General features: G+C 50.3%; 1 protein-coding gene across 2 annotated transcripts; it reads left to right on the forward strand.

Moving 5' to 3' along the window:
• Window positions 1–8,707: 8,707 nt before the first annotated feature.
• KLHDC9 (kelch domain containing 9) lies at window positions 8,708–10,854 on the forward strand. Of its 2 annotated transcripts, XM_074349705.1 has the most exons (5): window positions 8,708–8,997; window positions 9,214–9,610; window positions 9,861–10,020; window positions 10,109–10,307; window positions 10,576–10,854. In XM_074349705.1, exons 1-5 carry the CDS (start codon window positions 8,826–8,828, stop codon window positions 10,740–10,742), a joined length of 1,095 nt encoding a protein of 364 aa, XP_074205806.1. In that variant the 5' UTR covers window positions 8,708–8,825; the 3' UTR covers window positions 10,743–10,854. The 2 variants fall into 2 exon arrangements, with proteins under 2 accessions (XP_074205806.1, XP_010953974.2); XM_010955672.2 differs by lacking the exon at window positions 8,708–8,997 and having other exon boundaries at window positions 9,006–9,610.
• Window positions 10,855–10,900: the final 46 nt, after the last annotated feature.

Below are 10,900 nucleotides of genomic sequence, written 5' to 3' on the forward strand. Positions count from 1 at the left end.
CCAAACACCTCATCCATCAGATGAGAAAACAGAGGCCCAGAGTGGGGAAGGGGCTTGCTGGAGGACACACAACTTTGATAGTGTCATGGTTTGCTCAGAGAGCTCTATACCTGAGGCACAGGGTTAGTTCAAAGACCCCTGAGAAGGAGTTTGAGTGACCCCCTCCCCAACATGCCTCCTTCTTATAGGAGAAGCAGAGGGATTGACTGAGGAATTAGCCACACAGATTCCTGGCCTCCCTAGCAGGGCCCTCCCTCAGTGTCAACACCTTCTTATTACTGGCCAGGAGTCTCAAAAGTGCACCAGCGCTACTTGAATGGAAAGGGGTTCCTTTCCGTCACCTCCTTGGTCATTTTATCCATTTATCCATGGCCATTGGACAAAGCCACATGTCTGGACTTTGCAAGGAAAATCTTGATTTCTATAGGTGTTTTCATACTCTCAAAACCTCCTGTTTTCATCTTGGATGCATGTACTGTAACCACCAAGTTACACAAAATCTTACTGGCCTATCTGGGATAGCCAGAGGAGAGGGCAGACTCTGGACTCCCTAAAAACTGAAGGAAGGGAAGGGGCAAGGTCACTGACAGACCGGGACTAAAAAAAATATATGGGAAGACACGAGAGAAAAAAAATATATATGGGTTAAAATCTTGCAACAAGATCCTTTGTCTGGAGAGGGGCAGGAAGGAGGAGTCAAGAACAGTAAGGAGGGGAGGGTCATTTCATGTAGAATATTTTCTACACACACTCCTCCTCCCAACTCTACCTGTCAAAATCTTACTCATCTTTCAAAGCTGACCTCAAATGCCACATCTTCCATGAAGCCTTCTCAGCTCCTCCCCCCTAAAATTAATCTTTCTCCCTTCTGTTCTTCCTCGGCCTCTGCTAGTCCCTTTATTATAGCTTGTGTCCTCATAATTTGTGCACATCTTATCTCCTTAACTAAATTGTATGCTTCAATTCAAGAAACATCGATTGAAGCCTGCTGTGTGCCAAGGATTCTGTAAATGTGTTAAAAGGAGGGGCAGGCTGAGAGCTGTGCTCTGTGAACTCCCTGAAAGTCAGGCTTGTTTTTTAATCTTGTCTCCACCATCTGTGCTAGGACAGTCCACAGCACTTAATGAGAACTGAATACATTTCGTCCAAGGCCTAAAGTTATGAACGGAAAAGGTGGTCAGGTGGGATCAGTGAAGCAGAGATCCTGACTCTCCTGAAACTGGTTAGTGACCTGGACTTTAATCCTGCCTCTGGACCTGGACCCCAGTTCTGGCTTCAGATCCTAGATCTCAGCAGTGTACATGGCAGTGACCCCTTCTTCAAGGGCTAGTTCCCATGGGTCATGGGTAGCCTAGGGGCCAGGCTGAATGCCAAAGCTCTGGTTTCTCTCCACCTCCACCTTGGTGAACCCCTTCCCCTCTTCAGGACCCACATCCCCACCTGTGCTGGGGGAGCAGCCCCACCCCGATGCTTCTTTGAGATCCACTGTGGCAGGGGTGGGGTAGAGCCGGGGGGAAAGGGAGGAGGAGCATCCTGTGTTATAATTATAATTATCACACCTTGGATCCTATCGCATGATTTCAGAGGAGCTCCTTTCCTTCCCACGGATTTACCCCTCCTGATCCAGGAAACCACAGGAGAAACTGAGGCACAGTGGTGGGAAAGCAGTTAGCTCATGTGGTGGATACCCAGCCTCTATTTCCCCTTCAGCCTTTCCACTCACAATACACCACCACACCTCCACAGTGCCACCAGTCAGGAAGTCTGTGAGCCTCTGGTTGGGACCCTCAATCATTCACTTCTAATTCCAGCCATAAGGAACACCAGAGGGAGGCTGGGATTTCCAGAGATGTTAAGGCCAGGACGTATCTGATATTTTTTCAGGGGTATGTTCAGGTCTTAGTAAACACCAAAGGTGGCCTTCAAGGAAGGGTTAGGGGCATCACTGTGCCTGAAAGGGAACACTTGGGCCTGGCAGTCACTCCAGACCTCTGCCTGAAGTAGAGATCTTTTACCTCTCATCTAACAAGTTTCTGTCTCCAAGCCCCCTGCCCTCTTGTGCCCTCAACCCTGTATATCCGACAAGGGCCATGCTCTTAGGGAACACACACTCATTCTTAGGCCCTTCCTTTCCTCTTCTGAGATGATGCCCATGGAAGAAGGCAAATTCCAATGCTGGGGCTGAAAGAAAACATTGGTTAGGAAAGACTTTCCAGACCAGCACCTGGTCTCCTGGGTTCTGTTCTTTCTTTCTCATTGAACCCCCATTCCCCTCATGCCTCACTACCTACCTCCTCCCACCCACATTCTGGGACCTAAGAATGGGAACAATTCAAGTAAAGGTGGCATCTTTAGCAGGTATATTGTCTGAGTGGCATCACTGCGTGCACGCCTGCATGCCTGAGTTCATTTGACAGATATTTAGTGAGCACCACTTTGTGCCAGGCTCCAGGGAGAGGACAAAGACATAACACGTGGTCCCTGCCCTCAAGGAGCCCTCAGTTAGGAGAGACAGACACGTAAACAGCTGTAACAGTGTATATCCCTCCATTATGTGTTCCCTCCGTGTCTCTGTGTCCATACTTGGGGCCGTCTCTGTGTGCATAACTGCTGATGTTCATTACCTGCGTGTGTCCAAGCATCCGCTTGTAACCTGTGTCTGTCCCCATGGCAGGCTGCACACCTAAGCTAAACCGGTTGGAGTGGGTTGTGCTGAAATTTTTGTTTGTGTCAATGGGGCTTGGAGGTGAGTCAGGGAGGGACAAGGATGGGTGGGGTGGTGTGGGGGAGAAGAGTAGTGAGAGTGAGGGTCAGATTGAGTGAGCAGGGAAAGGAGGGAGTGGGTCAAGCTTGGAAGGGTTGGGGGCAGGTATCAGAAAGATGGGTTGGGGGAAGGAGAGATCTTCTTAGTGAGTAATATCCTGTTTGTCTGTGGTGAGAGCCCAGGTCAAAGAGTCAAAAGCTGGCAGGGAGACCCTTGGGCTTTGGGAGAGTCGAGAGTGGATAATAAATCAGAGTGGAACTAGTTGGAAGCCTGGGTGTGGACAAAATGTCTGCAATCCATTTCTAAATGGCTTTGTTTCTCTGTGTGATATTAAGCTATTCCTGATCTGCTCACTGCCTTGGTTTCTGTAGTTTGCACAGAGAGGTGTTGTGGGCTGACTGACATTATAGTGGAAGATTACTGATAGGGGACTGGACTCCCTCCCCCAGGACCAAGGTTATTTTAGATAGAAGCTTCAAAGTCTCTCCTCCTGCTCCTCCCTAGGATGCTCCTCATCCACGGAAGGGTGGGGAGGGACCCTCACACAGAAAACAGGGGCTCTAGCAGTTTTTCCTCCAGTGGAAAACACCTTTGCTCCCCTCCAACTGGAGCTTCACTGTGCCCAGTATGAGGATGGTGGTGTCTTGCTTTCCAAGATTCCACCTAGACATTACCATGTGCTGTGTGCCGTGCCGTTCCTATCTGCCTATCCTGCAGACCCATGGATCCCCAGTATCCAGCCCCATCCCTTAATGACAGCCACACTTCCTCGGGGCCTAACAATATCCCTTGGAGCTCAGGGGACTGGATTTGCTTGTCCTTAAAGAGCCCTAAAGCTGAAGTGAGGAAGTAGCTGAACATAAGGCATATTTGGGCCTTGTTTCTCAGTAGGCCATTGAGTGCAGAGCCCCCCTCCTTGCTCTCACCCCATGAACTCCCCAAGCTTCTGTAAATACATAATCACAAGATCAGGGACCAGGGCGTGGGTTAAAAGAGAGACACGTTTATTCTTTGACCCCATGTCTCTGGGTGGAATAGCACTTTTAGAAGGCTAGAAGTAGGTCCTGGCTAATGCAGGACAAGAGTAGAAGCCCTTGTGGAAGTCATAGTCTTCCACGTAGTAACAACAGCAGTAGGTGGGGCAGTGGTAAGGGGGAGGTAAGAGCAACAATTAGGCGGGGTCCTAGGACACAGAGTGTATTCTAGGAAGAACCCAAACTATGCTCCCCTGCATTCTCCCCATCCCTGTCCCCACCCCCGTCCTCAGAAAGAGCCAGGCTCCTCCCAGAGAGCCCACCTGTCAGGGAACATGTAGGCAGCCCCCAGGGGCCAGCTCAGGCTGCAGGACCTGCACCACCAGGGCATCTTCAGGTAACACCAGGCCTCTGTAGCCTCTCACTCATGTCCCCAAGTATCCACCTTAGAGGCTGAAAGTGTGGTTCCTCTCTGAGCCAAAGACTGACACTTCCTGGCCATCAGCCTGGGCTCCTGCCACCACCCAACTTAGCTTCCCCGGGGAAAAGCCTCCTGAGGCCCTTCAGTCAAGCATCACCTTCGGACCAGGCACTGGGGCTGGCAGGACAGCTACAGAAAAGAACATGCGGGAAGAATAAGAAAGACACCATGAGACCCAGGGGGGAAACAGTGGGGAAGACTGTGAGGGGAGAGGGCAAGTGTTGAAAGGACCCTGAGGGAAGACGTTGAAGGAGAGGGGCAGAAGCAGAGAGGACACAAGCGGGAGGTGGGAATCAGGGGGACTAGTAGGATCAGGGGGTTCTTGTAACTGGAAGGTAGATTTTCCTTTTGCAATTTGTTAGCATAGTCCTCCTCCTGTATGATCCAGGAATATTCACCTCTCCATCACGTCAACACTAATCCCCTTCTTCCTCTCCACACCAGCACCGAAGTTACCTCAGACCTGCAGCTCCACCTGTTTCCATCATCAGTGCTCAGCACTCAGCAGGCAGGTGTAGCTGCCCTGGTCAGAGGCCAGAATATGGGGCAGCTGCAGAGCCCCAGTGCTCCAGGCTGTCTCTCTGCGTGGCCCTGGAAAGCAAGGGCCAGGTCTTCAGGTTCCAAGACACCCCCAAGGCCCCACTGCAGCAGGACTAGTTCTTGGCTTCACTCCCACTGCACTCAGAGACTTGGACCCTGTGCTGCATCAGTTTTCAGTTCCAGAGATAGCAGGGTTGGGAGCCTGTGAGCTGAGGATGGAGGAGGGAAGTCCCAGTCTATTGGAGAAGCAGGGGTGGAAACCGTGTAGAGCCCCTGACTCCCTTTTGAGCATCTTCCACATCATCTGCCACATCTCATGCTTTCCTTGCAGAAACCTCTAGTAACTGTCCTCCAGCCCCACCTTGAAGCCTTCCTGAATGTCAATTTTTCCTTCAGTTCTAGGAGTGGTATAAAAGAAGGGCTAGGGATCAAGAAATAGAGAAAGAGGCCCTTACCTGTGATAACTAGCAAGAGTAGGAAGCACTGGCTCATGAGCTAGAAGGAAAGGGTAGAGGAACAGAGACTGGAGACAAATCTTTCCTTGCCAGCTGGCTTCTCTCCCTGGGCCTAGGCCTCCATGCTCTAAGGTCCTCTGTGGGGAAATCTGACTCCCTGAAAAGACTCTGTATGTTGAAGCTCACTCACATCCTCATCAGTAATCAATACCCTAGGACTGTGCCCAGGGACACCAAACTGGTTCTACAATTCTAGAATACAGCCAAAGGAGAGAAGCCTGGCCACTCCTGGAAGGTTCCAAAGCTCCTTGCAGGAAAGTCAGAGAGCTGGCTCTGTTTCAGGAGAGAGAGGATAGGGAGGACAGAAAGGCAGAGACCCAGAGAGAAAACATAAAGTAGAAATGGTGAGAGATCCCAAGGCACAATGAGACAGGATGAAACCTAGAGATAGAAAGATACAGAGAGACAGGGAGAAACACACACATACACAGACGGGTTATTGAAGAAGGGCAATTCAAAGAGACAAGAAGCTGAGACAAGCTCTGAAACAGACAGAAAGACCTAAAGCGAAATTTCTGGATGCCCATTGCCCAATTCTGGGATCACTTAGCTACTGCCCACTCAGCTACTTTCCACTTCCACCCTCAGTTTCCACCACTCAACAACGACCCATTTGATACTTTCCTACTTAATATCACTATGTCCCTCAAAAACTCAAGTTCCTTCCCATCCTCATCTCGCCTCCGATCATTCTCTAACTCCCCTGATTCTCACTCCCCTCCACCCCCAAGTCGGCTTACAGTTCTACCTTTCTCTCAAACTCCTTTCAGCTCACGTCTCAAACACATCTCAAGATCTGGTCTCTTGGAGTCTCTTTTCCTGGTCATTCCTCTGTCCTTCTGTTTGTCCATGTCCTTATTCCGGCTGAGCTGAGAGCAAAGAGCCAGAATTGGTGCCAAGAAAGCATGGGGCCAGGAAATCAAGTGGCCAGAATGAAATGTGGGAAAAATGTAGAAAGGTCAGTGGACAATAGAGGAAGAGCCAGAGAGAGGGCCTGAAGGATGGGAGAGCCTGGGAGATGTAGGCAGAGGGAACTAAGAGAGTCTTGAGAGTGTGACTAAGACCCCTAGGGTCCAATTTTTCACTTTCTAGGTGTATTGAACAATGCTGAGAACCAGGGATGGTTCCAGGGTCAGAAAATGGAGTTAAGGGAAGGAGAAGATAGACCAAGAGTTTTGTGGAGGTTTGAGACAAGAGGGTACAGGTTTGGGGCTGGACTAAGACTGGAAAGCTGAGCTGTATGGATCCTTGCTTGCCAGAAACAGCCATTTGAGGAGACCAAACTCATGGATCACATCAGGATTCTAAGACTTTCAGGATGATCTGCTCCCATCCCCACTCCTGGACAGAGATTGTCCCTGTACATTGTTAGCAGGTGAAAGCAGGTCCAGAGGAGGAGCCCTGGTTGCCCTTCTCCCTGTCTCTAACAATTCTCTCTCAGGTGTGCCTTTCACTTTATTTTAATGCCCTTTCAGTTTTTGTTTTTCTGTTTTGTTTTGTTTTTTTAATCATTGACAAGGTCATTATAGACCATTTTAGATGCTGCCCTGGGGAGTCAAGTATGGATTAGACAAATGCAAATAGGCTTGTTTTCTTTCTCTCTCTCTCTTTTCTTCTTCTTCCCCCTCCTCCATTTCTTTTCTGCCTTCTTCAAAATATGAGCTTGAGTCAGACTAAACTGGGGAGGTAGGAGTCCTTCCCCAGGAGCAGAAATGGATAGACACCTCTAGCTACTAGTTGGAAGTGGAGGAGGTGCAGAACTGGTAAGGGGGAGGATACACTCAAGGAATATGTGAGGCTCAGGCTCCATGTTCAAGTGAGATGCCAAATGCTGAGGACTCAGAGTCAAAGTGGAAGCTGAGAGTAGAAGGAAAACAAAGCTGGGAGAGAGGAGCTGGAAAGGCCCCTGTGGTGGGGAGTTCCCTGTTCTATCCAGAAGAGGCAGAAAATGAGTCTGGCAGAGCAGCCAAAGACTTAAGCAAAAGTAATAGCCTAAAATGGGCATATAAGCCAATAAGGTTTAAGCAAAATGACACCACCCCCCAGGCAGCTCCTCGCCTAAATCGTAGGAGTGTGACAGATCCAAATCCAGCTGTTGGGAGGTTAGCCAGTCAGAGCCTTAGGGAAAAGACTAGCTTTCAGATTTCAACCAAGGACATTTGAAGTTAGTGATTTTTTTTAAGACATTTTTTTTTTACCATGATCTGGAAAACTGAGGATCCTCTTTGTCAGACTCAGAGGAAGCTATAGTTGGGTGGATAGAGACTTTCTAAGCTACTATTGGGTCTCAGCTTTAAGGTTATAGGTGGGAAACAGGTCCTGGTACCTTCTTGCCCATACCCTCCCCATGCTGTTTTCTCTAAGGACTGAGAGTTACCATCAGGAGTAGGAAAAGCCCTGTTATGCTGTCAGATCCCTGAATTACATGCCCGTCCCCAGTGCAGCCCCAGCCACTCTCTATGCCCTAAATTTCTTGGGCATGATGGGGATCAAGTTGATGTGTAGAAATCAAAGGCAAAAGTAAGCAGTCATCACTCTTATTTACAGCCCAGCCTTGGGGGACACAAGCCCTGTTTCTGTCCCACCCCAGCTGTGCTGGGAGTAGAAATTTGTCTACATTTTCACCTGTAGCTAAATGTACACTCCAAGTGTACATTTTCACTTGGAGCTGGGCTTCTTTATTCTTCATTGGGTCTTGGAGGGATAGAGTTAAGAAGAAGCTCATGGACTTGGCTTGAATAAAAGGAAGATACCAGGGAGGGGCAGGAGTCTGTTCTTCTCACTCCTCCCCTACCTCACTCCCATCCAGCTTCTAAGGCTGGGCAGCTTCTGCCCTGGATCTTATCAGGAGAAACTCCCTGACCTTAATTCTGAGTTCCAGATGCCACAGTACCTCAGTTTCCTTGTGCTGTGTAAGCCTATGAGACAGGATGAAATAAGGAATTACTCTTCCTAGAACTCAATAGTGAAAAGTTCTCCAAGGCTCAAGTATGCCTAAGGTATTTTCCTTTCTTCACCCCCACCCCAATCTCTCTCTCTTTCTCTCTCTCCCCTCCCCTTACAATGTTCCCTGACAGACTAGATTCTACTACCCTCTAGTGGCCAGAGAGGAAAGGACTGTCCCACTCAGTCAATTAGGACCTTCAAGCCTTTACTACGGGATAGTCGGTCTGGAAGACACCTAAGGGAGAAGCCAAAGGTACACTTTATAAATGAGAAAGAGAAGACCTGGAGAAAAATAATCACTCTGAGAGACAAGATATAGTTGGCACCAGAACCCAAGTCTCCTGACTCCCAGGTCAGTGCTTAGTCCACTTTCACTGCCTTCCCTCTGACTTTTGCCTCCTCTAGCTCATCTCTGGAGAGGTCAGTACGTATTAGAAACGCCAAAGCCAAAAGCACTTGGTTCCCTCCTCATCCCCCCAAATGTCATAATCCCAAGTGAATTTGTAGTTTAGATAACAGGGATCTTTCTCACGAATTGGGTATCCTCCGACTTTCGGAATTTAATCTTTCAAGATTTTTCTTTAACTCGAAAAGCTCCTGTCGCCATGGTGACAACACTGTGTGGTTCCTGGTGGCTACCCAAGTCTCCTATCTCCACGGTAACCAGTGCTTTGCGACCTTCAGTTTGCAGCGGTGGTGCGGCAGCCGCGGCAGTGGTTGCTGGGCAACGGCGGAGCGAAGCCGGTGGCCTGTGGTGGGGACCCGGAACGGCTTCCGGTAGGGGAATAGAGGCTGTTCCGGGAAAGCCTGGGCCGCGATGTAGGGGGGTTCCGGACTCCTGGCGCCGCAGCCCGCCCCTCCCTGTACCCATGGCCGGGGCGGTGGGTGGGGCGGGAGGCTCGGGCTGGACCTGGCGGCCGGTGGCGCGGGACCCGCTGCTGGCCCGGGCCTTCCATTCATGCACCGAACTGCGGGGACGGTTCTATCTGGTAGGGGGTCTTCTAGCCGGAGGAGCGAGAGAGCCGAGCAATGATACGGTGGTCTTTGACCCGGCTGGAGGCCAGGCCGTGCGGGTAGGAACCCAGGACGGCCCCAGGCGCAGCCATCACGACGCAGCGCCAGTGGGCGGGCGTTGGCTCTGCGTGGTGGGCGGCTGGGACGGGTCGCGTCGCCTGGCCACAGTGGCCGCCCTGGACACGGAGCTAGGTGTGTGGGAGGCGTGGAGAGCCGCCCAAGGCAACTGCCCCCCTGCTGGCCTCAGTAGTCATACCTGTACCCGCCTCTCCGATCGAGAGCTGCGGGTGGCAGGCAGGGAGGGCGGGACCCGCACTCAGCGTCGTTATGGAAGCATCTACACGTTAAGGCTGGACCCTGGCGCCCGCACTTATTGGTACGACACCGTTGCCCAAAACCCTTTGTCTACGTAGATTCGCACACAATTTATCCAAATCTTCCTTCCCCAGAACTCTTTAATGTCTAAGATAGCTAAACTCTACCAATATTACCCTCCCTTCTCAACCGAACTGCTGCACTGAATCCTGCCTCCTTTCTACAAGGTGGGTGGGAATCGGGGAATGGCAGTACAGCACTTAGATTTTTCAGAAAACCCAACTCAGGGCTGCATTTCTGCATATCCACAGCTATAAGGAAGAAGGCTGCCATACAGTCTCACGCTCAGGTCACTGTGCTGCCCTGCTTCAAAGTCCTGGGCTCCACCAAGGTCACCAGCTATTGCTCTTTGGGGGATGCAACTCAGCTGAACCAGAAGTAGCTGGGCGTTGGAGTCATGGGAGGATTAAGGTATTATCTACTCACATGCTAAGGGTGGAAGGGAGCTAAAACTGTGATGCCCAAATGCCTCCAGACAGTCCCTTCTTTATCCCTCAAGGAGGAACCACTTGTTGCCCCCCGTTTGACGGAACAGCTTGCAAGGCTGGTGAGCAGTGGCCAGGGGTCTCGGCAGGGGCCTCGAGGACTACGGCATCACTCATGTTCTGTGGTTGGGCCTTTTGCTGTGCTGTTTGGTGGAGAAACTCTGACCAGAGCCAGAGACACCATCTGCAATGACCTCTACATCTATGATACCCGTGAGAGCCAGTTTAATGGTTCAGAAGGGTAAAAGGTGGGAAGATAGGAGAACCTGAGGACTACAGAAAGAAAGAGGATGGAGGAATGGGTTAGGGAGGAGGAAGAATTAGTCAACAAGTTGAAGGAATAAACAGAATATTAAATATTTTAAAGGCCCATAAATCAAGTGAGGAGAAAAATAACGGGCAAGAATTTGGTCCTGTTAAGAGCCCCATGGGGACCAAAATGCTACTGCCTCAATAACCACCCTCCGCCCTTACCCAACAGGCAAGTCTCCTTCTCTGTGGTTCCACTTTCCCTGTGCAGACCATGGGCTAAAACGCACGGGCCATCGGACCTGCCTTTGGAATGATCAGCTTTACCTGGTTGGGGGTTTCGGTGAGGATGGCAGGACAGCTAGTTCACAGGTTTGCATCCTGGACTTCTTTATCTAAAGAACAGTGCCAAGATATATTGCCAAGCCTCTGTTTTGTTGCAAACTCATAAAGCATTGTCACCAGATCTGCCTCATTTTGAAAGCTCATTAAATTTCATCCCGAGAGTCAACGTTTGTCTCTGAATCTTCTTGGGAGGAGGGCAGTGAATAGGGTAT

Source organism: Camelus bactrianus, chromosome 21 (assembly GCF_048773025.1).
Source record: "Camelus bactrianus isolate YW-2024 breed Bactrian camel chromosome 21, ASM4877302v1, whole genome shotgun sequence".
Lineage (NCBI taxonomy): Eukaryota > Metazoa > Chordata > Mammalia > Artiodactyla > Camelidae > Camelus > Camelus bactrianus.

What these genes read in the sequence shown, in the direction of transcription:
- KLHDC9 (XM_074349705.1), top strand. Translation starts at nt 8,826, where the DNA reads ATGGTGACAACACTGTGTGGTTCCTGGTGGCTACCCAAGTCTCCTATC. An exon ending in GGGACCCGGAACGGCTTCCG is followed by an intron (nt 8,998 to 9,213) that starts GTAGGGGAATAG and finishes TCTATCTGGTAG; the next exon opens with GGGGTCTTCTAGCCGGAGGA. An exon ending in CCTGGCGCCCGCACTTATTG is followed by an intron (nt 9,611 to 9,860) that starts GTACGACACCGT and finishes GCATATCCACAG; the next exon opens with CTATAAGGAAGAAGGCTGCC.